Below are 26172 nucleotides of genomic sequence, written 5' to 3' on the forward strand. Positions count from 1 at the left end.
AATCTGCTCCCTGTCAGTACAAAGTGATTCCCCCTGCGCTGTCACTCCCGCACTCGGGAAAAGCCTCTCCAAGTCGGGCTGTGCCTTGCTGAGGGTGCAGAGAGGAGCCCGCCAGGTTCTTCTGTGCTTTGGGGATGCTTTGGGGGTGAATTTGGAACCCCGTTATCAGGGAAACCTTAATGAAAAGCTCATTAAAGGCCACCGAGTCCCGCTGGGCCGGGAGGGGGCGCGGGGCCACCCGGGCTCGGCGCAGAAACTTTGAGTCACTCACTGGGTGTTTTGGAGCGAAATTCGGAGCTGCCGCGGCCCCTTCCCGGCCCATTGTTGTGGTTTGACAATCACATTTTCCTGTTTTTAAAGCAAATGTTTTTCTCTCCTCTGGGGACGTAACCGAAGCCCCGCGAACACAGCGGGGGAAGGTGCCCGGGGGGCTCCGGACCTTGAGAGAGCCCGGGGGGCTCCAGACTTTGAGATACCTTGAGGGGCTCCGGATCTTGAGAGACCTTGGGGTCTCCAGACTTTAAAAGACCCCAGGGGGCTCTGGACTTTGAGAGACCCCGGGGGGCTCCACACCCGGGATGAGCCCCCCACCCCCTGGCATCGCCCCTTCCCTCCCATCTCCATTCTCTTGGTGCAACAGTGGCAGCAGGAGGGTGAAGGAGGCAGAAGTGTGTTTATTTCTATTTTTTGAAGCTGACGGTTCCTCTTTGCCGTGCTGTGGTTTCACGGCTGGCAGCAGGACATGGGGGTATTTTTGTAGGTCTTATTCAAGGAGTGTCTATTTAAAACAAACTTTTGGGCCGCTGAGCACTTGTTACCCCTCAGTTCAAAGCAGAGGATGGGGCTCGTGGGGAAATGGGTGGCTGGTGGCAGCCCGCAGAGCCACTTGGGCTGTCTGAGGGTGCTGGAGGTCTCCACGTCCCCACGGAGGGTGGACCCACCGTGGCATGGGTGGAGGTGGAGCAAGACAAGGAGAAAACCCATTTATTTTTCAAGTTCCTGTATGCAGAGCGTCAGCACGCTCCCAGATTTGCATTGAAATAGGAATAATTTGACTTTTGCTGAATGAAAGTCAGGAAGTTTTAATGCTGAGTGGTGGCTCAGCAGCCGTGTTTTCAGGCAAGATGCAGCTGGGGCTAAAAACCACCAGGAGTGGGCTAATGCTTGTCCAGCGTGGCCAGGACCTGCTCAGTGCTGCTTTGGCCCCATTTCCTTGCTCAGAGCCGTGCTGAGCCCCTGGGAGGTGGCACAAACCCCTCGGTGCTCAGGATCCGAGCGTCTCCTCCCGTGTGTTGCCCAACACAGGGTGTGAGCTGTTCCTCTCCTTTCGTACATCAGCAAATTAAAAAAGGCACCAAGCTCTCTTGTGCCCCAATCAGCAACTCGCCCACCTGCCTGCTGGGCCAGCCCATGCCACTGCTGAGCCTGGCAGGATCAGCAGCTTGGCCTCCAAGCATCCCAAATTCTGTTCCCAGCAAGGAAAATACGGAGGGGAAAAGGAGGAAGCCCGTGCTGGGAAGGTGGAGGTTGGCAGGAGCGTGTTAATCCCTGCCTGGGCACCAGGAGGGCTCTTGGTGCTCTTTGGTGAAGTCTTTTGGCAGGGGGATGCCAGGCAGTGCCATGCAGGGCTCTCAGTGCCTCCAGTTCAACATCCAGGTGTTGTCCTGGTCACCTCTGCCTGGTGGGGAGATCCCGGGCACCTCCCTGTTCCCAGAGCTCCAGGTGGGTCAGGTCCATCACCTCCCTGTTCCCAGAGCTCCAGGTGGGTCAGGTCCATCACCTCCCTGTTCCCAGAGCTCCAGGTGGGTCAGCCCTGTCACCTCCCTGTTCCCAGAGCTCCAGGTGGGTCAGGTCCATCACCTCCCTGTTCCCAGAGCTCCAGGTGGGTCAGCCCTGTCACCTCCCTGTTCCCAGAGCTCCAGGTGGGTCAGGTCCATCACCTCCCTGTTCCCAGAGCTCCAGGTGCACCAGCCCCGTGCCAGGAGCTCGCTGGCTGCAGCCCAAACTTCCCAGCTCTATAAATCTGGGCGGGCCAGCCACGCTGCGATCCCGTCTGACCGAAACCGAGTCACTCCTCACCTGCCGCTGCCACCACCTGCGTGGCCTCTTCTGCTCCAGATGCTCCCGTTTGCAGTGGGAAGGGGAAGCCTTGGAAGGGGAGTGAGGTGGATCAGAGCTCAGGGGGGTGCCCGGGGGTCTCTGAGAGGCTCCTGGATGGGGGATGAGTGTTGGAAGAGCTGCTGAGCACAAGGCTGCCGGTGCCCCCCATGCCTGGGTCATCCCCTGGTGTATCTTTGTGTCTCCTGCCCCTTTGGGAGGCTTTTGTCTCCTGCCTTTTTGTCAGCCCTGCAGACATCAGCAGCTTTATCCTTGCGTTCTCCAGCCCTCCAGCTCCACTCAGGAGCAGGGGTGGGGACTGGCAAAGCAGAGAAAAGTCTTAGGTGGGAAACCACCACCCTTGCCCACCCATTCTCCCCCTCCCAGGCAGCCCGAGCCCCTCTCCTGACTCTCGTCCACCCCTTCTGTCAGGGCTGAGCTCTCGGGGGGCTGCGGGAGCCTCCCCGCTCGCCCGGGGCTGGCTCTGGGGGCCCGGACGAGCCCGGGCAGCCTCGAGCGCCTTTGAGGGTTGCACAACGTGTGGGGGTGAAGCACATCCATCTCCACGGATCAAAAGAACCCCTTCTTTCCCAACCGGCAGCGGGTTCTGCAATATCCCCCCTGCCTGGCACAGCAGAGCCGCGCCTGGCCGGCCACGGGAGGAGGGACTCCAGAAAGGGAAGCAGTGCCTCGTTTTCCAGGCTAAAAATACCAGCTGTGCTTCCAAAATAATCTCAGCTCAGTGATCTCCGTTGCCCCCCAGGGCTGCTGGCTGCTGAAATTCCCCAGCAATTCAGCCTGAGCTCCTCACCCCGATGGAGGAAGGTCTCGGTGGGATCTGTTTGCTGTTGGAGGCAGGTTTGGCCCTTGGTGTTCACATAATTTTTGAATGGGATTTGAATGGGATTGATGGGAGAAGCCAGGCTGCTGCTCCTTCCACTGCTTCTAGTTCAAAACGGGATTGGGAAAAATACACAGATTTCAAAGTTGAATACAGGGACCAGGAAAATTCTGGTTTTCCAACCCGTCCCAAATCCGATCTGTTAATTTGTAGGGGAAAACCACAAGTTTCCTCCAGGATGTGCTGGGGTAGATTCCCATGGGTTGTGGTGTGGTTTTTGGGGGTGCCCTGTGCAGAGACAGAGGTTGAACTGGATGATCCATGTGTCTCCTTCCCACTCAGGCTGTTCCATGGTTCCTTTCCATGATTCTGCCCCAGACTGGAATGATCTGCAGGAATTCTGGGGCTGGCTGAGCCCAGCCTGTCCTTCCTGATGAGTCTGAGCCTTTGGAATGATGAATTCAGGGGAATTCAGAGCACTGGACAGCAGAAAGAACTCGATGGGGAGGATGAATCCCCTTCTGCAGCTGCTGTTCATAGAATGGTCCCCACCACTCACCTCTGGCTGGCTCCACTCAGTAATATGCAAATTTATGCAGAGCAGAGCCCGCTGGGACTTAGTTGTGAAGTTATTGACTGTTCTCAGAATGAACTGTTAGTCAGAAAAACCTTGTCAGGGCAATTCAGGTTTGCTGGGGCTCTGAAGGGACCTGGGCCGAGACTTCTGTCCTGGTGCTATTTTCCAAATCAGAGAGCATTAAGTGTAACCCCGGTGATTCTGAGTTATTTAAAAAGCTGCTGCCACTGCTCTGGGCTGAACTGCCAGGTGCTGCTTGAGGGCTGTGCCTCTCCTCACGTGAAGTTTCACTGTGGATCAACGAGCCTTTGGAAATGAAAGGGAAGGAAAGGCTGATCGCGAAGAGAACGGGCATAAATTAAAGTGAAAGAGAAAGCCCTGGAGGTGGGTGAGATGCACCCTGAAACCTCCCAGCTTCAGCGGGTGCCGAAAATAACCACTCTGTAAGCAGGGTTAGAAATGTGCCGGCCCCTGGGCTCGATGTGTAACTTCCCAGAGCTGTTTTGGTATCATAAAAGCGAGCAAAATAGCTCAGCAAAAGCACATCCCTGCCCACCCGTGTTTCAGTGCTGTCTCACTGCACCCACTGACCCCAGAGACTCCGGGGTGCAGCTGAGCAGGGCTCCTCACCCTGGCACCAGGCAGGGCTTTGCTCTGGCTCTGAAGTGATTTCTTCCTTGGAAAGGAGAAGTGTAATTCTGTGGTTGGAGAATCCCCCTGCGCTTTGGAGTTCCTGGAAAAGAAGCTGTTCCCTCCCAGCCTGCTCCCCCACTGGCAGCGAGGGAACCTCGGGGTCTCGGTGTGCTTTTGGACAGAATTTGAAGCCCCTGAGCACAGGGGCACCTTCCTCCTTCGCTCTGAGCTCGGTTCCATTTCTTTCTTTGTGGTTCTCGGCTCCCCTGGTGTCTGCGTGGGGATGTTCCTGCCTGTCCTGTGCTCAGGGGTTTCAGATGTTCCCGGTGTCCTGTCCTGTCCTGTGCTCACCTCGAGGGATGTTCCCTCTGTCCTGTGCTCATCCCGCAGGATGTTCCCTCTGTCCTGTGCTCAGTTCATCCCGAGGGATGCTCCCTCTCTCCTGCTCCCGGCTCACCCCCGCTCGCCCCGGTGCGGTGGGAACTGCCCCGTCCCGGTCCCCCGGGCGATGGAGGAGCCCGGGCAGGGAGCAAGACCCCAGGTGGAAGTGCTCGGCTCTAATTCGGTGCACGGAGCTCTCCCCAGGCTCGCCCGTTCTGCCGCCCCTTTCCCAGCACTTTGGTGGCTCCCCCATCACCCGGGATGGACGGGCTGGGGGTCAGGTTTGGCATCCAGCGCCCAGTGCTCGGCCCCGATCCCCGCTGCGCGAGTCTCTCCAGCCGCTGGAAGTCGCCTCTCCCGGTCCCTCGAGTCGCGGAGCTCTGACCCGGCCCGTCCGGTCCCGGCCCGTCCCGGGGGCGGAGCGGCACCGCCCGCAGCTCCCGCCGGGGCCGCCCCGCTCCGCCCGCCCGGTTCCGGAGCGGCGGCGCAGGTGGAGCCGGAGCCCGCGGAGTCCCCGCGCGGCCCGGCCGGGGCCGCCCCCGCTCCGCCGCCCCCGCCCGAGAACGCTCCGGCATCGCCCCGGTCGCCGCCGCCAGCACAAGGTAGGCGCCGGGACACCGGGACACCGGGACACCGGGACACCGGACAAGGGGACACCGGCCAGGGGCAGTCGCGGGTCTGTCACCCCCGGGGGTTGTGGGGTGCCCGTCCCCTCTCGGCTCCGTTCCCCAGCGGCTCCGCTCGGCCCCTCCCCAGGTGCTGCACCGCCGCTCCCGCAGCTGGCTCCTGGGACGGGCTGCCCCGTGTAGCCCTGGCAGCGGGTGCAGCCCGTCCCGGGGTGCCGGATCCCGGCAGTGCCTGCCTGGGGTCTGCAGCTCCAGCCGGGGCTCGCTGGGGTGCCGGTGGCCGCTGCTGGCCGGACTGTCGCCCCCGGGAGCGGCGGGGCTGTGCCGGTGCCGCGGGAAGCACCGGGGGATGGCGATTCCCGGAGCAGCTGATCCAGAACCCGCGGGATGTGCGCGTGTGGTGCGGGGCTCAGCCCGGAGCGGCTGCCAGCGCTGAGGGAGAGAGCTCGGGCTCTCGAGTCCCCGACTCACCGGGTCCAGCGAGACCCGCGGACCCGCCGCTGCCTCGGAGAGCAAGTGCTCAGATGTGGCAAAGCCGAGCCTGTGGTTTGCTGGAATGTTTTTGTGCTAATCCTGTTGCCTTTCCCTTCCGAAGGGCCGGCGGCGCGTGGAGGGAGTGTGAGGGCAGAGGAGCAGCAGCGCTGCTGCCTTTGCCCTCGGTGCATTTGCTGCAAGGGCACCTCTCTCTCTCTCCAAATGGGAAAAGAGTTTTGGATGCCCCAAATACACCAGATCCCTCTGCCAGAGGCACAAGCCAGTGCAGCCCACAGATTTGTGCGCCATCCAAGGTTTGCCCTGTGCTGGCAATCCCAAAAAGCAGCTTCCCACACCTTTTTCCATGGTAAAGGTGTTATCTGTGGTCTGGAGGTTTGCTGAGTACTGGGATGTTGGGACACTCCTGCGGAGGAGGTGCGGGATGTGCTGCACATGGCTCGGCCAGGAGAGATGAGGCGTCACTCGCGGCAGAGGGAGGGAAGCGAGTGGCCGCAGGCTTTGGATTCTGCATTAGCGTTTTCCCGACAGGATGAGCCGTGAGTGGTCCTGCCCCGGGTTTGTTCCAGCAGATGGAGCCCCGGAGGATGGGGAGTGTGGGCCCCGCTCCGAGGGTCCGGATGCGATGCCTCTGAGCAGATGTTTGCAGAGGGTTCCAGCCTGAAATCTCAGCCTTTCTCAGGGGATCTCAGGCGCTTCCTGGTTTGCAGCGAGGGTCGGAGGATTTCAGCACTTCCTACTCTCTGCCTGATGTGAGCAGGAAGTGGGAGCATGAAAATGGCAGCAGAGGCTCTCGCAGTGGGGCTGGAAGCTCAGCAGGGAGCTTGTGGGGTGGTTACACCTGTCCTGAGCAGGGTCCTGAACCCTTCAGGCGTGTCCTTTGGGAAGGGACAGGTCCCCATGTCAGGGCTGGTCCCAGAGTGAGTCTCATCCTGCAGCAGCGTAGCAGGGATGAGGTGAGCGTGGACAGGCACACAGGAGCGTGTCTTTTCCTGCAGTTATTAAATGGCTTCATTGGGAACCTCCCCGGGGCAGGGAGAGGCTTTGGCTGGGTGCTGGCTGCTGTCCTGGGCGGCTCTGAGCTGGCAGGGGCGTTTCAGTGCGACACCGTGCTCTCTGTGGAGCAGCAGAGAGAGAAACTCCGCGTCCTCCTGCGACTGAGGGCCTGGGTTTGAGTTGAGAGATGCGGAATTCGGGTGGCTGGAGCACAAGTGACTGGCCCTGGCTTCTGTCTTCACGTTTGGCTGGATGGGAATTGGAGTTAAACCCAGCTTCCATCAGGAGTTGGAGGCTGGTGGCCCAAAGTCCTCTGAGGCTCTGGGGATGTGAGTGGCCACATCAATGGATTTGGGACACTTGATGCCAAAAAAATTCCTCCACCGTGGGACACTGGGATAGGAACAATTCTGGGGAAGCTGAAAGGCAGTGCTGCAAAAGTCGGAACCATTTAGAAACTGTTGAAAGAAAAATGAGGTTTGAAAACGTCAGTTGTAAGGAGACCTTGTGTGTTTGGAGTCTGTGGCTCTGATTTTCAGGCTTTTTCCTGTTCCAGCAGCGGGACACAATGGCATACGTGCTTTTTCAGTGAGTCTGGGAAATCCTGCAATCATGGATTTAACAGCTGGGACCTTGAGGAGGGGAAAAAACAAACAAGTGTGTTGGCAAAGCTCCGAATCCAGGCAGCTCCTTCTGCCCCGCTGCCCGACTCCAGCAGGGGAGGTGGCGAATCTGCTCTTCCATCTCTGGTTCAAACATCAAACCTGAGTTGTTCCCATCTGATTTATTACCTTTTGATCTCCATCCAGCCGCTCTCTGGGACAGCGCAGGAGGGAGGTGAGGCAGTCCCGGAGCCGGAGCTGCCGTGGCTGTCTCATCGCCTCGCTATGCTCCCCGAGGGCAGGAATGCGTCCGTCCCGTCCCGTTCGGGCTCTGCCGGCTCCCCATGAACGGCTTCTCTGCTTCTCTGCTTCTCTGCTTCTCCGCTTCTCTGCTTCTCCGCTTCTCTGCTTCTCTGCTTCTCTGCTTCTCTGCTTCTCTGCTTCTCTGCTTCTCTGCTGACTCGTGTGCCCTGCCGGGCGGGGACACCCGGGCACAGCGGCGTGTCCTGCCCGTCCTGAGTGGGTGTCCAGCCCCTGTGGCCGCGGCTCCGGCTCCCGCCTGGCACGGCCGGTCCTTGTCTGCGGCTCTCAGTGCCCTAAAAATACCTCGGGAAGCCCTGCTGGGAGCAGCCCCGCCAGCGGCCGGGATGTTTTCCTGCCTTTGTTGGTGCCTTCACGCACGGGGTTTGGTTCTGGTCACCCCACACCCAGCTCCTTGCACTGCTCTGCTCCAGGTGCCATTCCCGAAGGGCAGGGCTGGGCCAGGGTTTGTTCGGGACAATTCTGTCACTCAGGGGAGGTCTGAATTGGCACATTTGCTCTTTGATGTGATGGAGTCATTAAGGGGTGTGCAGAGTTCAGGGGCGTGCAGGGCTGGTAAATGTTCACTTTTTAGCAGAAAAACCCGGGTCTTGTTAAGCTGAGCCAAGGAAATTTAGGAGAGCAGTGCTGGCCTGCAGACTGGGGATTTGTTTTCTTTCTCTCTCTTGGAGAGCTCTGCCTTCCCTTGAAGCTGCCTCCCGATATAGCAGCAGTTGCTAACTCTGAATGAATGTGCCGAATTCCGGCAGCGCCGAGTGGGATTCGGCCGCTTGGCTTGGAGTTTGGGCAGAGCCAGGAGCCTGGGTGGCACTGTCCCAGCCAGTTGTCTCACTGTAAATAGCAAACAGGGCCCAAGTGCCCGTTGGAGGGAATTTGGAGCTTTCCCAGGCTCACCTTGGAGGCGGCTCAGCGTCGCTGAGGTGGCAGAGCTGTGGGTGCCACACGTCCCTGTCACCGTGGTGGTGCCTCTTGGGCAACGTGCGAGGATGCTGAGGAAAGAGCCTTGAGTCAGCACCACGCTGTCAGCCAGGGAGGCCTCCAGCAGGGAGGGACATCCTAAGGGTGGGTCTTCATGGGGGTCCCGGCCCCACAGAAGGGCTGGAGTGGGGCAGAGGCCTCACATCTGATCCCTGCACACATCCAGCCCACCTTTGGGTTTGTCTGCACACATCCAGCCCACCCTTGGGTCTGTCTGTGATCCCTGCACACATCCAGCCCACCCTTGGGTCTGTTTGTGATCCCTGCACACATCCAGCCCACCCTTGGGTCTGTTTGTGATCCCTGCACACATCCAGCCCACCCTTGGGTCTGTTTGTGATCCCTGCACACATCCAGCCCACCCTTGGGTCTGTCTGTGATCCCTGCACACATCCAGCCCACCCTTGGGTCTGTTTGTGATCCCTGCACACATCCAGCCCACCTCTGGGTCTGTCTGTGATCCCTGCACACATCCAGCCCTCTTTTGGGTCTGTCTGTGATCCCTGCACACATCCAGCCCACCTCTGGGTTTGTCTGTGATCCCTGCACACATCCAGCCCACTTTTGGGTCTGTTTGTGATCCCTGCACACATCCAGCCCACCTCTGGGTTTGTCTGTGATCCCTGCACACATCCAGCCCACTTTTGGGTCTCTTTGTGATCCCTGCACACATCCAGCCCACTTTTGGGTTTGTCTGTGATCCCTGCACACATCCAGCCCACCTCTGGGTTTGTCTGTGATCCCTGCACACATCCAGCCCACTTTTGGGTCTGTCTGTGATCCCTGCACACATCCAGCCCACTTTGGGGTTTTTTTTGTGATCCCTGCACACATCCAGCCCACTTTTGGGTTTGTCTGTGATCCCTGCACACATCCAGCCCACTTTTGGGTTTTTTTTGTGATCCCTGCACACATCCAGCCCACTTTTGGGTTTTTTTTGTGATCCCTGCACACATCCAGCCCAACTTTGTTGGTTTCCTCAACCCAAACCTTCAGTCTCAAGTGTGGTGTAGGGTTGCTGGAAGGAGAATTCAGAAGGTGTTTGTGGGGCTTTCCCTGGCTGCCCTGCCCCTCAGCAGAGTGGGAATCCACCCTGACACCCGGATCCATCGGGCTTTGTCCCGTGAGCTGTTGTTCTCCAGGAGCAGGAACGGTGCCAGCAGGAGAATTGGCTCTTCCGCAGGGCTGCATTGCAGAGCTGGATCAAAACACGGCTCACACCAGTGCAAAACAAACCCTGCTGAGCTGGGCACGCTCTGCTCCACGCTGAAAGGTGGGACCAAAAGTGGGGAACAGGAGGACAGAGGTTTCTCCTCATGGAGAGAGTTTTAACGTGTGTGGGGTGTCCCTGTCAGTGGTGGAGCATCCTCGCAGTGTTTCCCCGGGTTCTCCCTGTTTCACTTGGGAGATGTGCTGCTCTGAAAGAAAGCAGCGTGTCCAAGGAGCCTCTGGAGCTTCCTGCAGCCCTGGAAGTGCCTGGAAGCTCCAGAGAGGTGGGAGCCGGGCAGTTCTCGCAGGAGGAGCGGCTCCCTGATGCTGCAGGAAGGAGTCGGGATGTGGTGCTGGGATCGGCTCTTTGGGGATGTTCTTGAGACTTCAGAGAGGGAGGGTCTCCCATGGAGGGAGGATCTCCCATGAAGGGAGGATCTCTGGTGGAAGGAGGATCTCTGGTGGAAGGAGGATCTCCCATGGAAGGAGGATCTCCAATGGAAGGAGGATCTCCCGTGGAAGGAGGATCTCTTACACGAGGGAGGGGAAAACTCTTGATGCTGAGGCTGCTTTTTCATAAGCTGCTGTTGCGTAAGGGGAGCCTTGGGCAGCCCAGAAAATGTGAAGAACTTCCTCGCAATGCTGGAGACAAAGCCAGGATTGCTCCCTCGATTTCTTTCTTCCTTTTATGCTTTCCTCAACTTCAAGGCTTATGTAAATTGCCCAGGTGTGCCCAGGGCTGCATGCGCTGACGATAACTTTCATTTGTAACCTGGGGGTGCAACTTCCACATGAAAATTGGAAAACTGTCTCTTCTGCTCCTGCCTTGGCCTCTTTGCCCCATCCTGCTGCCTGCAGGGCGGCTGCTGGAAGCAGCTGCTGCCAGGGTTCTCCTCAGTGGCCGAGGGTGGGAACATTCACAGCAGAGCTGTCTCCGAGGTGGGCTCTGTCCCTTCTCCCATGCCCTTGCCTTGCTCACTCCTGGGTTTTGCCGTGTCCTTCCTGTCACCCATGTGTCCCCTCTGCCCTGCGTGGCAGCCTGGCACTGGCTCCTTGCTGTCCCAGGATGGAGGCACCACAGAAGTCCTGGCTGCAGGAGCCTCTGCTGAGCTCGGCATCGCCCCTGCCTCGGCCTTTTCCTCCTTCCAGGACTGCGCCAACCCCTCGCTGCAGTGCTGGGCATGCAGTGGAGGTGGGAGGGTCCCCATGCCAAGGGACAGTCCCGGCCACGGTTTGTCTGGGCCCTGTCACCTGCTGGCACGGGGACAGCAGCTCTGGGATAATTGAACTGCACGTTAAGCAGATCTGTGGCTTGTGGTTATTCAGCCTTTGGAAGCTGGGTTTAACTGGAGGGCCCTAACTGGCCGTCACTGTCTGGGTGAGGGATGGAATCAGAGGTGCCCTGTTCCCCCTCATGCCCTGGGTACGTTTTGGAGGGTGTTTTTAGAACAGAGAGAATTTGGGGAATTCAGTTATTTCATAGAATCATAGGGTGGTTTAGGACGGGAGGTTCCTTAAAGCTCATCCAGTGCCACCCCTGCCATGGCAGGGTCACCTTCCCCTGTCCCAGGGTGCTCCAAACCCTGTCCAGCCTGGCCTTGGACACTTCCAGTAATTCAGGGGCAACCCCAGCTGCTCTGGGCAACCTGTGCCAGGGCCTCACCGCGCTCATAGGGAGGAATTTCTTCCCAATTAGCAATGTAGATGCTGTGCTGGTGACTTACTCCTGACAAAAAAGCCAGGAGGAAGCACATTTCTGGGATGTGAGCGAGCTGGCAGAGCACAGTGGCATCACGAGTATTCAAATGCAGCTGCTGACGGGATGGACACGCTGGGAACTGGCAGGGACTGGTTTCAGGTGCTGAGTTTGATCTCCAGAAACTGCAGCTTGTGTACCTAAGGGTCCTAATCAACATGCTCCTAGAATTGCCATTTAAATTTCCCTGCATTAATCTTGATGCTGGTTATTAACCAGGACCAGATCTTTCCTCCCCACATCTGGTGGCTGGGTGCAATCCCAGCCCTTCCTCCCAGGGGGGAGCTGAGCCAGGAGCTGTGAGGAGCTGCTTGGGCAGAGCTGGGCTTTGGGATTTGGGATCTGAGCTTTGGGATTTGGGGTGCTCCGGGTGCCTCGGTCCTGCCGGCTCCCTTTGAGGCTCCTTTGGCCACAGCAGCATCTCTGCAACTCCAGCTCCACGGAGGTGCCTGGGCGGGCTGGACCTGTGGCAACAGGCTCGGCTCGACGTGGGCTCGAGGTGGTTTGTGCTGGGGCTTGGCCTCATCCCAGCACGGAGCAGCCGTGGCCACGCTGGGCTGCAGCTCAGCCCTGGGGATGCTCGGGGAACTCTGGGGCTGGGGACAGCCACCTCGGGGTCCCGATGCTGCCGGAGGTGGCCTCGGGGGCTGTCCCAGCATTGGCTTCGCCCCAAGGGCGCTCGCAGCAGCCCTACCTGCTGCGACCCGGGTCTCTCTCGGTGAGGTGAGAGTTGTTGTGCAGAGTTTCCTCTTTTATATCCTCTTATGTCACGCAGCCCCGGCGGCTGAGCGCGCCCGAAATAGCTGCCAATCCCGGGAGGTTTCACTTCAAGGTCTCTATTCTTGGCTCGCCGGCGTTACTCAGTCATGAGCTCAGGGAGCGCGGCGTGAGGAGCAGCGGCGAGTGCCATGCAGGGCTCCTGCTGGCCCGGGGTGGCTCCGAGGGGACACTGTGGGCACAGCCCGGCTCGGCAGCCGCACGGCTGCGGGCTCTGAGACCCCGGGGTGGGCATGAAATAAGTGCTGCCGGAGCCACCGCGCTCCCGGCGGAGCCCGAGCCGCTCCGGGACCGGGACGGGATGCGTTGGTTCTGAGCGGCGGCCTGGGTTGTGTCTGACCCAGCTCGGCACGGCTCAGCTGCTCTCCCCGCTGCGCCGAGGAGCGGGTGGGCGGCAGGGATGAAGCAGAAGTGAATGTGGGATGCGGAGCCGCGGCTTCCCGGGAGCGAAACTCGCTGGATGTTCTCAGGGTTGGAGATCTCCACCACGCTGGTGATGTTCAGCCCGTCCTGTAAGTGCCTCTCCCATCCCTGGGCGTTTGTTCCTTCCCTGCACGGCTGTGAGCCCCGGCGGGGCTGGGGGAAGGTGTGGAGGGAGCATCCTTCAGGATGCGCACGGAGAGGGAACAAGGCCGGGTTCGCTCCTGGGCCTGGAGTGGAGCTCCTGGGGTGGTCCGGTGGCCATGGCCACCAGCCAGGCTGGCTCAGGGCACTGGGGATGGATGGGCTGGCTCAGGAAACTGAGGGTAGATGGGACCAGCCACCAGCGAGGCTGGCTCAGGGCACTGGGGATGGATGGGCTGGCTCAGGAAACTGAGGGTGGATGGGACCAGCCACCAGCGGGGCTGGCTCAGGCTCAGGGCACTGGGGGTTGATGTCCCAGCTCGGGTCGTTCTGCAGCCTTGGAGCCACGGGACGGGAGCCACAGCGCCCGTCCCAGCTGCAGCAGCAGGCACAGGAGAGGCTCCTCTGTCAGCTGCATTTTCTGGCTGCTCCAGAGCAAACTCACGAGTTTCCCACCAGCTCTGCTCAGATCTGGTGAAGGCACTGCCTGGGGGGATGAAGGGGTAATGCTTCTGCAGGATTTTGCCTCTTTTTGAGGGTTCTTCTTGGGAGGAACCTCATTTTCCAGATTTCCTTTCAACTCCTTTAACATTTTCAAGCTATTCTGCCTCCAGCCTTGCTGGGTTGGGTGCATTTCCACCCTGGTGTTGGTCATGCCCAGCTTGGGGCACGGCCAGCATCCTGCACCTGGGGGATTTATGGCAGGGGGGAAAAAGCCCAAACTGGGTGAGAAAGGTGCTGGTGGTGGCTTTGGCTGAGCTGGGAGGTGCTTGGGGCTCTGTACGTGGGGTTGCTGGGGAGGGAGTGTTGTGTTCCGAGCTCGCATCCTGCCTCCGCTGCGGGGAGCGGTCACGTGCGCGCGAGGCCTTTGTCCTGCGCCTCGCTGCTTTTTTTAAAATTTATTTTTAGGTGCTCTCTGGCTTCCTCTTCCTCCTGCGCCGCGCTGCACTCCCTCTTTCTAACTCCCTCTTCTAGGATTGCTTTTCTGAACAGTCAGTTCCTCCTTAAAGCCATTTTTGCAGGCCTTTGTCTGTGCTTGGGAGCCGGCCCAGTTTAGCGCTAGCAGCTGCTGGCTGCTCTGGGTGAGCAAGAGCAAATAAAGGTTTACACTGAATGAATCATTGGAGCCTTATCTGTCCTCCCCAGCCGGGACAGCTGTGCAACTTCTGCTGGAGCGCCTGGAGGGCACGGAGGCTCCTCAGAGAGCTCCTCCTGCCCCTGGCCGGCCTCAGTGGGTTTGTGCTGCTGATGCCAGGGCTGCCTCAGCGAATCCTTCCTGTCTCCCGGCTCTATCCCACGCTTGGTGGTGAAGCTCCTCTCTGGAATGGCTCCTTTCCTTGAGGACTTGTCCCTCTGGAATGGCTCCTTTCCTTGAGGACTTGATCCTCTTGGCTGCTTCGGCCTCGAGGTTGCTTTGGGTGGTTTGGTCGCTGGGTGAAAATGCAGAAGCGTCGTTGTGGGAGCCACATCCTGGTGGGATCTTGGTCATGGTGGGATCCTGGTCATGGTGGGATCCTCATCCCTGGTGGGATCCTCATCCTGGTGGGATCCTGGTCATGGTGGGATCCTCACCCTGATGGGATCCTGGTCGTGGTGGGATCCTGGTCATGATGGGATCCACATCCTGGTGGGATCCTCATCTGGTGGGATCCTGGTCATGATGGGATCTTCATCCTGGTGGGATCCTGGTCGTGGTGGGATCCTCATCCTGGTGGGATCCTCATCTGGTGGGATCCTGGTCATGGTGGGATCCTCATGGTGGGTGAGCTTTGAGGGCAGACAGGGTGTGTGGCGATGATCTCCTGGTGTCCCCCGGGCTGTGGGACAGAGCGTGGCGCTCAGGAGCTGTGGCGTGGCTTTGCTGGTTTAAGAGGCAGGATTTGCAGATAAGCGGCCATAGTTTAATAACAAATAACAAATGTTTAATTACAAATGTGGGAGGAGGGAGGGGACAAAGGCAGATAAATCCTTGGGCTCGTGCCTGGGAAGTTTGGATCTGACACCGAGGCGAGGAGCTCGTGCTGGATCCTGGGCACGGAGGGCTCCTGAGGGACACCCTGGCAGCCACCGGGGGCCTGGATCCATCAGCCCTTCTCCTCCCCCTGGCAGCTCCGAGTGCCCCGTGCCGGGCTGAGCACACAGAGCCTGCACAGCCCCACGAGGCTGGGGTGGAACCTGCTTTTCTCCTATGGCAGAGCAGCTCTCAGCCACTCTGCTTTTACCACGAGTGTGCTCAGCCAGGGCTTGGCTTCTCTGCCCTTAACTCATTTTTTAGCCTTTAGGTGGACGGGGCAAAAGTCCTGCTGGGTTTGTCCAGGCAGGGTTTGTGGAGCTGTGGGGCTGGGCTGTGTTGTGACGCCTCTTCTCCTGCTGTGGGGATGCTGAATCCCCCCTTCCCCACCAGCTGCAGGCTCCATAGAAGCGAGCAGGAATAATTCACCTGGATTAAACCACAAATCTTCCCTCTCCTTCCAAGGCTCTGCTGCCGTAAACAGCCACAGGCTGGGGTAGGTGAGTGGAGGCAGCGCGGCCCTGCCAAGGCCTCGTGTCCACAAATGACTAAATCCTGCCTGAAAAGTCAAAGTATGAAAACATTATTTTTTGGGTTTGGCTGAGCCTCGTGGATTGCTGGGATCGAGCCACCTTGGCTGCCTCTGGACACTGCCTGTGGCTCTGCCCACCTTGCAGCCGGCGAGGAGGGTGGAGGAAGGTGGCAGGGATTTGGGGGTGCCAGTTGTCACCTGAGGGCTGGGTCAGGAGCCTTGCTGTGCCCAGAGGTGGGTCTGTCACCCTGGGCTTTGAGCACAAGCAGGGCTGGACCTGCCTCTCCACATCCCTGCTCCCAAATTGCTTCTCCTTCCTGCGCTCGCATCTCCAGCTGCCCGGGCTGGGGAATTTCCTGCTGCTGGCGATGGATGGCAAAGCTGATGTGGGGCTTTGTCTCCCATCGCAGCCTCCCGGGGCGAGCTGAGCTGATTCCCAGCTCCTTGGGCTCTCCCAGCTCTCACCCACTGCAGGGACAGTGCCTGGCTGGATCCAGAGGTGGGTGGTGGCTGGATCCCTGGTTTGGGATCCCTGCACCGACCCTGCGCCGTTCCCAGGTGCCCGGAGCCGCCGGCACAGGGCTGGCAACCGCCAGCCCCCGGTGCGTAGCCAGGCCCGGCGGTGAGACGCTGGTATGCGAGATGTAAACTCAATCCCAAAGTTTAGATTACAGCCCTGTGAAAAACATCAGCTCCCCTAAATGGAGCCCAGATGGTGGCGGAAGCCTCGAAGAAGCCGAGGGCCAGGAACTGCAGGAACCGTGTGAGCAAAGGGCCCGGGGCTGTGGGGGAGGGAGAGGAAGGGAGGTGGGGTTGTGGTTTAGGGTCAGCTCCTAAACCAGGCTGGATCCTTGGAGGTGGGGTTATGGGTTAGGATCAGCCCCTAAACCAGGCTGGATCCTCAGGGGTGGGGTTATGGGTTAGGATCATCCCCTAAACCAGGCTGGTTCATCAGGTGTGGGATTATAGTTTAGGGTCAGCTCCTAAACCAGGCTGGTTCCTTGGAGGTGGGGTTTAGGATCAGCTCCTAAATCAGGCTGGTTCCTCCACCTCATCCCCTTGGAACAGCCAGGGATGGCCAGAGTTTCCCAGGTTGTCATGGGCAGCACAGCCTTTCCAGAGCTGAGGTTTCCCCAGAGCTGAGCTCTGCATCGAGGCTGCACCGGGGCCACGAGCACAGAGCTCTGCCCTGCCAGAGGAGTTTCTCGGTGCCCTCACCTGAGCAGGTCCAGGGCTGAGCCCAGGGTGAGGGGAGAGCAGAGCTGGAGCTGGTTTGGGCAGGAGGAGCTGCCCAGGATGGTGGGGACCAGCTGGGGGAGCCGGCCCTGAGTCAGGGTCCTGCTGTTGTGAAAAATGAAATGTCCTGGGGCATTCAGAGGGGGGCTGGGAATCCTTCCCCCTGTGCTCTTTTTGGAGATGTCTGGGAGGGCTGGACCTGGGAGGACGGAGCTCTCCAGATGCTCTGGTGGTGTGAGAGCAGCTGGTTCCCCTCCTGCAGAGACACCAAACATCTATAGGGACACAGAGCCCCTGTAGGGACACAGAGCTCCTGTAGGGACACAGAGCACCTGGGACACCTCCAAAATCCCTGCAGGACTGAACCTCTGCTGAGTCTGTGCTTTTGGGTGGTGCCAAAAAGCATCAGGTGGGAGTGAGGAAATGGGACATCAGGTAGGAGTGAGGAAATGGGACATCAGGTAGGAGTAAGGACTGGTGACTTTGATGCTCTTAATGCAGTGTCAGCACTGTACTCCTCACTGCAGAAAGGCTCAAAAAGCTGCAGAAAGGCGGCCCTGCCTTGCAGGGAGAGGCGATGGTGGAGCCCAGGCTGGCTGGTTGGGCTGGGAACACTCGAGGGCTCGGCTCCTTTGGCGGCTGGAGCAGAGCAGGACGTGTTGGAGGCAGGGGTTGAGCTGTGGTTTGTGCGTTGGCCTCGTCCTTCCTGCGTGAACAACACCTCATCTGATCAGTGCTCGTGTCAAATCACAGCCCAGGGAGTCCCTGGAGAAGCATCTGCAGTCGGCTCTGGCCCTGGCCAGGGCTCCACAAGTCTCGGTTGCCGTTCCCGCGGGTTCCTTGGCCGCCTCCTTGTTTGTGCTCCGAGGTGTGGATCTCTATCAGTGCCGATGACGAGCCCTTGAAAGGGAGCAGGGAACTGGGAGGGTTGGAATTGTTTTTGCCTTGGTGGGACCTTGCTGTCAGAGCTGGATTCTCGGGGTGTCTGGCTGGTTTAGTCACAGCAACCGGGCCTGGGTGGAGGTTCTGTCCCAGCCGGGGCCGGGCTGGATCGGCACTGGGGAGCAGGGATGGGGCTGGGCTGGGGGAGCCGGGCGCTGGCACGGGGGGACGCCAGCTCCAGCGCAGCCCAACCAGCCCAGCCCCACACGGACGCGCCTGGGACGCGGTGCCAGGAGAGCCCAGAGGGTGCAGGGTGTGCCTGGGAGGGGCGCAGGGTGTAGGACGGGGTGCTGGCACATCTGGAGGTGGGACAGAGAAACTTGCAGAAGGATTTGTGGGCTCAGCTTGGTTGGAGCTGGGGCGTGTGCTGGATCTGCACGAATCCCTGCGTCCTCCCTGCTCCTCCTGGATCTCCTGGCTTGCAGGGGGAGGCTGGAGCAGATCCTTGCAAAACCCCGCCACATTCCCTCTGTCCACGTGGCTTCTGTGGTCATCCCCTCGCAGCAGCTCTTGCACATTCCTGACCCTGGGAACGAGAGATGAGGCTTGGCCGGAGCTCTCCCGCTGACCAGCCAGCCTGACCCCACAGCCCAGCTCAGAGCAGAGGTTCCCATCCCCATCCCCATGCTGGGCACTTTTTGGATGTGCTCAGCATCAGCCCATGGATCTCCCAGTCATGGGGATGGGGACACTCCAAAGATCTCTGGGATGAGCAAAGCTCCCAAAGTGACGTCTCACCACAAAACCTGGTGGTTTTTATTTTGTCAGATTACCCAAATGAATGGCAGGAACACTCTGACTTAGGTTGACTTCATGGCAGGGAGGAGGAATCACACCCCGAAGGTCTCGCTGGGAATTGTGGCTTTCGTGCAGGAAAAGAAGAGCTCCGTGAGGCAAAGGCTAAGCAGGGAATTGGGTTTGGGGCTGGGATTTGGGTGGATTTAAGCCTGGAGTGGGGCAGGGGGGGCTCCGGGGAGGGTTTGTGCTGCTCCTGGCTCGGGCTCCAGCTCTGGCAGGGCTGGGCTGAGAGGAGCAGCCAAACAGCTGGGGGAGAGAGGAGGTGCAGCTCCGGGAGCCAGGCCTGTGGGAGCTGATTTCTCTGGGAAGATTCAGATGTGTTTTATCTCGCTGGAATCGTGGCCTCCACGGGGGCCTGCGAGGCAGGGGCTGCGCTCCTCGCTGCAGACCCCTCCAGCTCTGCCAAAGCAGGAATGCACCCGGGCACTGCCCCGTGGCTGCAGCAGCCACAGGGCTCTGAAGAAGCAGCCACAGCCCCTCCAGAGCCAGTCCCTCCCTCCAGAACCCCTTCTTTCACCCGAAATCCTGAAAACCCACCAGGGCTGGGAGAGGGATGGTGATGGAGGAGGGTTCCCTGGATGGAAACCATTCCTGTGCTTCCATATTTCCCACCCCTCCACAGCAAAATTTTTCTCCTTCAGCATGAGTCAGTCCTTTCCCTGCTCATTCCTTTCCCTGCTCATCCCTTTCCCTGCTCATCCCCTTCCCTGCTCATCCCTTTCCCTGCTCATCCCTTTCCCTGCTCATCCCCTTCCCTGCTCATCCCCTTCCCTGCTCATCCCTTTCCCTGCTCATCCCCTTCCCTGCTCATCCCTTTCCCTGCTCATCCCTTTCCCTGCTCATCCCTTTCTGCTGCCAACCTCTGCAGCCATTCCAACCCTCGGAGCCGAGCTTGGGCTCCCCGTTTTCCCTCCACATCCCACACAGGTTTTTTTGGTTGGGTTGCAGGAGCCCTGGCAGCGGGGTGCCAAAGCAGAGCTCCCTGCCAGGCTCTGAGGGTGGATAGACCAGCTTTTCTCCTTCCCTTATCACCCTGAGCTTGGGCACTGGGGAAGCTGCTGCACAGCTGCCGGCCACGAAAGGGGTTTTGAGTTCTTGGCAGCACGGGGAGAATCGTGGAATTGTTAAGGTGAGAAAAGACCCTCCAGTATCATCAGGTGCAGCCTCTGAAGGGTTGCAATGGCTGCAAGAGGTTGGCAGCAAACGGGGATGAGCAGAGAAAGGGCTGACTGATGCTGAAACCCCTGCAAGGGGAGAGGTTTTGCTGTGGAGGGGTGGGAAGTATGGAAGCACAGGAATTATTTCCATCTGGGGAACCCTCCTGCACCCCTCCTCCATCTCCCAGCCCTGGTGGGTTTTCAGGATCTTGGTGGAACAGTTTGGGTCTGGTTTTGCAGAGGGGCTGAGAGGAGCCCTGGGACGCTCAGAACCACTGAGGTTTTAAGAGGAGATTTACAGAGCAAAATGAAATTGTTCTTCTTGCCTCTTCTTCCGTGGTGTGCCTTAAATCTTCTTGAGAAGGTTTTTAATTGGAGCACGCCACACTAAAAGGATAATCCCAGGTGTGAGTGGAGTCTGTCCCAGTTTAGCTGGAAATGTTCAGCAAACTGATGAAGTTATGCCAAATTCTCCGGGGGAATTTGGAAAATGCTCCCAGGGATGCACAGGGTGGGATTTTTGGGCTGTCTGTGCAGGGCCAGGGGTTGGACTGGATGATCCTTGTGGGTCCCTTCCCACTCAGAATATTCTATGATTCTGCGATTCTATGAAAACATTTGTTCCTGAAATTGGAGTCATGCCTGGGATTGCAACACCCAGGCTGTGTTTCCAATTAATCTGCTGAAGTCGTCATGTATTTCCAAGTGCATTGGCTCAGCAGAGAGAAATCTGGCACTGGCTGGGGGCTGAAATGCCAGCTGGGATGTGCACGGAATGAAATGAGGGAATGGCCCCCGGGGCTGGCCCGGGGCACCTGGCCGGGATCACCGAGGGGCTCTGCTGGAGGGGGGATGAGGGCAGAGGCTCCTCCTGGGGACGGAGCTGCCTGGAATTGTTGTGGAGCTTTTTCCTGACCGCTTCCCTTCTGTTTCTGGGTGTGTGTTTTGTTTTGGGGAGAGGGGAGGGGGTGCAGTGAGTTCTGCTCTGTGCGTTTCCCCCATCCTGGGGGGACTGAGGGTCTCGGTGGGGATGGGGGGAGACTTTTGGGGTGCTGGAGCGACCTCAGCACCCCAGCTCCTGCCGGGGCTGCTCGGGCACGTTTGGTTTGGGAGGGGAGCGGTCCCCGGGGTGCTGCTTGGGGTCAGTTTGGGGTTCAGAGCCGGCGTGGTTTGGGGTCCTGGTGCTGCACCCCCACTTCAGAGCCGTCCCCAGGGCGCTGCTGCAGGGACAGGCATCCATCCCCTCGGCCGTGCATCTCCCCCTCCCTTGCAGGATTCCCGGGCGCAGCTGGATGTGACCCTGCCGCATTCCTCTCCTCTCCCCGGGGATCTGCTGGGGAATCAGGCTGGGGCTGGGGCCGGCTCCCAGCTGGGTGGGAGCGGCCCCGTGCCTTGAGCACAAACACTCACGGAAAGGCCGGGCTGGCGTAGAAATCTTCCTTTTCCAAAAAAAAAAACGAGGTTCAGGCTGAGGCACCCCTCCCTCTGGAGCCGGCAGGGAGAGGGGAACTGGAGAAGGGAAAGGGAGCAGGGAAAGGGGATGAGAGCAGGGAAAGGGATGGGAACAGGGAAAAGCAGCAGGGAAAGGGATGGGAGCAGGAAAAAGGAGCAGGGAACAGAGAAAGGGATGGGAATAGGCAAAAGGGATGGGAACAGGGAAAAGGAGATGGGAGCAGGGAAAAGGAGCAGGGAAAGGAATGGGAGCAGGGAAATGGGGATGGGAGCAGGGAAATGAGGATGGGAGCAGTGAAATGGGGAAGGAAAGAGGGAAAAGGATGGGAGCAAGGAAGCGTTAATGGGGACGCTGGTGACAAGACCACTCCCAGGCTGGATCGGGGCCGTTCCCATCTGCGAGGGCAGCACTGGGGCAGCTCGTTCCTCGCTCCTCGCTGGGAGTGCCGTGCAAGCCCGAGCACCCTCCTCGAGCCTGAAAGTTTGAACAAAACCCCAGGGAAGCCGGGAGAGGAGGGGAAAGGCGAGTTTTCCATGGATGTTTAACACTGCAGTGCGTCGACATCACAAATTTCGGGATTCTGTTCTAACTTCCCAAGTTCCCCACTCCCGAAATAGAGCTCTGCCCTGTGCCTGTGTTCCAAGAGGTCCCTGCTGTGTCGTTTTTCTGCAGGGAGGATGTGATCTTTCTATATTTGCTTGCAGGACAATAATACTGATGGTTTCTATTTTTAACCCATCAGCAGGGCAGAAATGCACTTGGGAATGTTCAGGGAGCAGAGCAGCCCCGGACCAGCAGCTCGGAGAGGAACTGGCCCCACTTTCGGGCCTGTAAAGAGGGGCCAGGCTGTGCTGGGAGGGTCCCCCTGCTCCAAGGAGCTCAGGGGCTGGTGGCAGGTCCTGTGACACGGGACAAGTGGCATTGACCATCCCCCTCTTCCTCCCTTTTCCCTCCCTCTGGAAGTGTGGCTCTGGCCATAGCTCTGTGCTGCTCATCCAGGTGTTGCCACTCCTGAAATCCCGGGCCTAAAACCACCTCAGACCTTGAAAATATGTGTGGTTTTGGGGTGTTTTTAAAGGAAAACAGCTTCTGTCACCACCTTGATCATGGTAGGACTGCAAGTGATAACTTGCTCTCCCAGAGCCCTCAGAAATGGGAGGTGAATACCGAAACCGGCACCGACTTGAGCGGCAACCCCAAATTTGGGGGCCGGTTGGTGAGCGGTTCTGCTGCTGCCACCCTGCCCTGCTCAGCTGCCGTCAGCAGCGTCCTTGGCAGGCCAGGCTTGCGTGGGTCCTCGCAGGCTTTTCCAGCTGCTGACGTGAGCTGGAGCAGCTCAACTCCTGCACCTCCCATCTGGAGGAGAAAATGGGGATTGAGGGCGGAACCCGCTCCCCGGGGTCTTCGCTTCACCCTCAGGGCTGGGTCTGGAGAAAGCATCTTCTGCCATCTGAGTGTCCTGGGGGTTTTCCCTGCAGTGGAAAACCCTGCCAGGCTTTTGGGGCGGCTTTTGCGCTGCTGTGACATCCCTGGTTGCCGAGGCCGAGCAGTGACCTCGGCGTGCCCACGGCGGATTTCGGGTTGAAATCCAAAATCCCTTCCTTGCGAGGGGTGCTGGGTGAAGGCGGATGGGGCGGGTTTGGGTCTGGGGCGCAGAGGGGGTTCTGGCTGCAGCTCCCGGGCCGCTCCTGGCCGGACAATGGGCGGAAGCCGGGACCGCGTGCGGCTCCCGCGGCCGCTCTGCTCCTCCCGGGCTATTTCCAGCGCATTGTCCGTGGCACAGGAAGGATGTCTCCAGCCTGCTTCCTCTCTGCCCCAAAGGGACGTGGGGCGGGCAGGGAGAGCAGGGGATTTGTTGTGCAAGAGGCAAAATCGCTGCTCCTCGAAGCTCCTCTGACTGAGGAGAGGTGGGAGGAAGGAGGGGAAAATCTCTTCTTGCTCTGCGATGGAGAAATGCAGACAACAAAGGGAATTCTGGCTTTTGGGGATTTTTTAGTGTGGACAGGGCTCGGATGGTGACAAAGGAATGCTGCAAAGCCCCTCCTGGCTTTTTGCACAGCTCCTGCTGCTGTTGGTGGGGCAGAGTTGAGGCTCCTCACCGTGAGGAGGCCGAGCTCCCACGTGCCAGGAAGTGAAAGCAGAATTAATTAAGACGGGAAATGATCTTAATTTGTTCTGGCTAAATCCCTTTAGCAGCAGTAAACCCCAAACATCTGAAGCAAAGCTCCCAGTCGGGGCATGGCCACGCCTCAGAAGTGGCCGTGACCCATCTCGGGGGTTTGTCTGGGTGGCAGAGCCTTCCCAGTCTCACTGGTGCTGTTGGTGCTTCCTGGCAGGAGCCAGACTGGGAAATGCCCATCTCTGAGTGACCCGGATCCCCGCTGAGCCAGGATCAGCCTGGGACAGCCACAGGAGTCCAAACCCAGCTCTCGCATGTGCTGGCATCGAGTCTGCCCTGGGACAGCTCCAGCTGATTTTTCCATGGGGCAGCAGAACGTTTTAAGGATCCCTTTTGGCTTTTCCTTTGTCCCAGAGTGGATGAGGATGGAGCGGGGCTGTTTTATCCTCCTCGAGCAGCACCGGCCGCGCTTGGGTCCCTGGGACTCCCTCCCTACCCTGCTCCGGAGCTTTCTGACAAACCCCAGGGTCAGGGCCAGCCCCTGGAAGCCGCCAGGAGCACCCGGAGCTGGAGGATTTCGCTGCTGACAGGAGGTGTCCGGCAGTGCCAGGGCGATGGAGCAACGCCTCGGCGGCGTCAGGGCCGTTCCTGCGTGCGAGGCAAAATCTCGGCTGGGCTGTGGCCTCGTGACGGCCCCCGGGGCTTGGGCTGATGCTCTGCGTGGTTTAAACCTCCCCAGTGTCTGTCCTGGGTGGGGTTTGGCCCTGCCGGGGTCCCCAGGGATGGCGTGGAAGGAGGAGGGCGCTGGGAAGTTGTGCTGTGCTCTCCCTTCTCCCAGGTCTGGGGCTGTGGCCGTGGAGGAGCAGCAGTTCTGTATCCAGCTTCAAGTGATGCTGGAGGAGCTGCTGCAATAAAATTCCACTTTAGGTTGGAATTTTAAACCCCGTGGTTTTAAAATCCCAGCGAGAGTGGTGAGGTGGGGTGGGGAGGGGCAGCTTCCTTAGAGTTTATCCTATTCCATGTTGCTGTTTGCAAAGGGGAGAGGGTCTGGTGCTTCTCTCCGGGCCAGGGAGGTTGGCTTGGGAGCAGGAGGAGGGCTGGAATTGGGGCTGGACGCTGATTCACCGTGGCTTCCCCCGAGAGACCTCGGCATTTCCACCTGCTGCTGCTGCCCGCTGCCAGCACCTGCCCGAGCCCACGCAAAACCTCCTTGTTTATTTTGTCTAAAAGCAAAATATCCCCCAGAGGGGCGAGATGGGGGGAGGGATGCCCGCTCTGCTTTAATTGCACTTAATCAGCCTGACGAGGCCGGCTGCCAGCGAGGGCTTTGCCAAGGCTCGAATCTGCCCGTGAGAACTGCAAGGGTGTGGTGGCGGCCGCGCCCGGGATCGCGGATCTGGCCGCTCCTCCCACGGCCTCGGTGGGCACGGGGACCCCGAGGAGCCACGGGGACGCAATGCCAGCCGTGGGTGAGTGTGCCGGGCGGGTTGGCGTGCACCTGCAGCCGGGCCCACGGGGGGTCCGGGCCTGTGCCCGGTTCTTTGGGTGCCAGGTGAGCTTTAAGGGGCTGGATGTGTCTGGGGTTGTGCTGAGCTGTGAAAGGTTCTGAGGGCTCAGTCCCCGCCATGAGCACTGATTCCTCGGTGTCCGAGTCACTGCGGCTGCGCTGGGCTCACCGGGAGTTTCTCTGCTGATTCTTTCTCCTTTTCCCATTTCTGGACAGTTCAGCAGGAGCAGCAGCAGCTCCTCTTTCTGGGTTAAACCCCCAGGGCAGAGTTGCTCCATGCGTGTGGAGCACTCACACACCCACCTGCAGCCTCAGTTCTGCTGGAGCCTCGGCCTCCTCCAAGGCTTCTCCCGGCTCTTTGGGACTCCATGTGCTCCTGGCATTTCCTCCAGCCAGAAATCCTGCCTGCTGCCTTTCCTGCAGCTTCTCCATCCCGGATGGAATTCCCAGCATCTCCCCACAGCTGTCCGCAAGCCCCGGCACCAAGCCAGGTTTGTCCCAGGGTGGCTGTCCCCGCTGTCCCCGCTGTCCCCAGGTGTGGCTCCTCAGATCCAGGCAGGTTTCATCCTCCCCTGCACCGAGGATTTGGACACCTGCACCTTTCCCAGCCTCGCTGATGCCAACCCTGAGCTTTCCCAGCTTCTTCCTGAGCACCCGCGGGGGGAGGCAGCACCCATGGGGAAGGGCAGACGAAGTGTGTTTGTGCAGGAAACTGAAAATGTTGTGGCTTCCTCCCTGTGACAGAAATAACTCACGCTGGGCCCCAGGTCTGCCCTGGGGAGCTCCTCGGCGGCTCCTTCTCAGACACCCGAGGGTCAGCACAGGGCAGGTTTGGGGTGAGCCCTGGCTAGTGGAGGTGGAGCAGCCCAAGGATTGCACAGGGAATTGAGTTTGTGCCTCTTTCCCCTTTGTGCCCATGGAGCTGGGGCTGCTCCTGCTTCTCCCAGCTCCTTCTGCTTCTCCTGAGCTTCGGGTTTTTTCCTTAAATTTTCTGTTCTGCCCTTCAACCCAGCCCTGGACCTCGACCAGCGTTTGCCAAAGGGATTTCCTACCCTGCATCTCGCTGGGAGGCTCTAATTAACGGGCAGGTCGCCTTGCCGGGAGTGGGTATTGAGTGATTCCAGCTTTTTTTTTTGTCTCAGCGCTTCCAGATCAAGCACGAAGCCGCTTCGGGCAGCGCTGAGCCTCCCCCGGGGGGTTGTGACTCAAGCTGGGCTCTTGCACGCAGCAATCCAAAGAATAAATCGGTGCTGGTGCCGGAGCAGCTCCGGGTGGATGCCCCGGGAAGGGCTCGGGGGCAGCGGGGCGGGAGGAGCCGCCGAGCCCTCCTTCCAAACCGGTCGGGAGCGTTCTCCTGCGCTTGGGTAAGCGAGGAGAGAGAGGTTCTGCAGCCGTTTGATGTCTCCTCTGCTTCCCCTGGCGCGGCGGCCGCATCCTCCCGCGCTGATGGAACCGGAGCGGCTGCGGGAAGAGCCCCGGGGCGCTTCCCCGGCTCCCCGCGGCTGCTCGGCCCCGCTGGCATCGTCCTGCCGGGACAACGGAGAGCTCGTCCCGCCGGGAGCGGGGC

At 59.4% G+C, this 26172-nt stretch overlaps 1 protein-coding gene across 7 annotated transcripts in view; it reads left to right on the forward strand.

Moving 5' to 3' along the window:
• Positions 1–26172, forward strand: part of HDAC7 (histone deacetylase 7) — a 76586-nt gene that overhangs the window by 12655 nt on the left and 37759 nt on the right. For 4 of the 7 annotated variants that reach the window (XR_014950370.1, XR_014950371.1, XR_014950372.1 and 1 more), the window contains exon 1: positions 4979–5131. The exons of 2 other annotated variants lie outside the window; for them this stretch is intronic. Coding sequence is in view for 1 of the 5 variants with exons in the window: in XM_085562757.1 (XP_085418883.1) it covers positions 12702–12798 (97 nt within the window). In the remaining 4 variants the exon portion in view is untranslated. Of the gene's footprint in view, positions 1–4978; positions 5132–12180; positions 12799–26172 lie in introns of those variants that run through there. One more of the 7 variants, XM_085562757.1, reaches the window with a different exon arrangement.

Source organism: Lonchura striata, chromosome 29 (assembly GCF_050655825.1).
Source record: "Lonchura striata isolate lonStrDom1 chromosome 29, ASM5065582v1, whole genome shotgun sequence".
Lineage (NCBI taxonomy): Eukaryota > Metazoa > Chordata > Aves > Passeriformes > Estrildidae > Lonchura > Lonchura striata.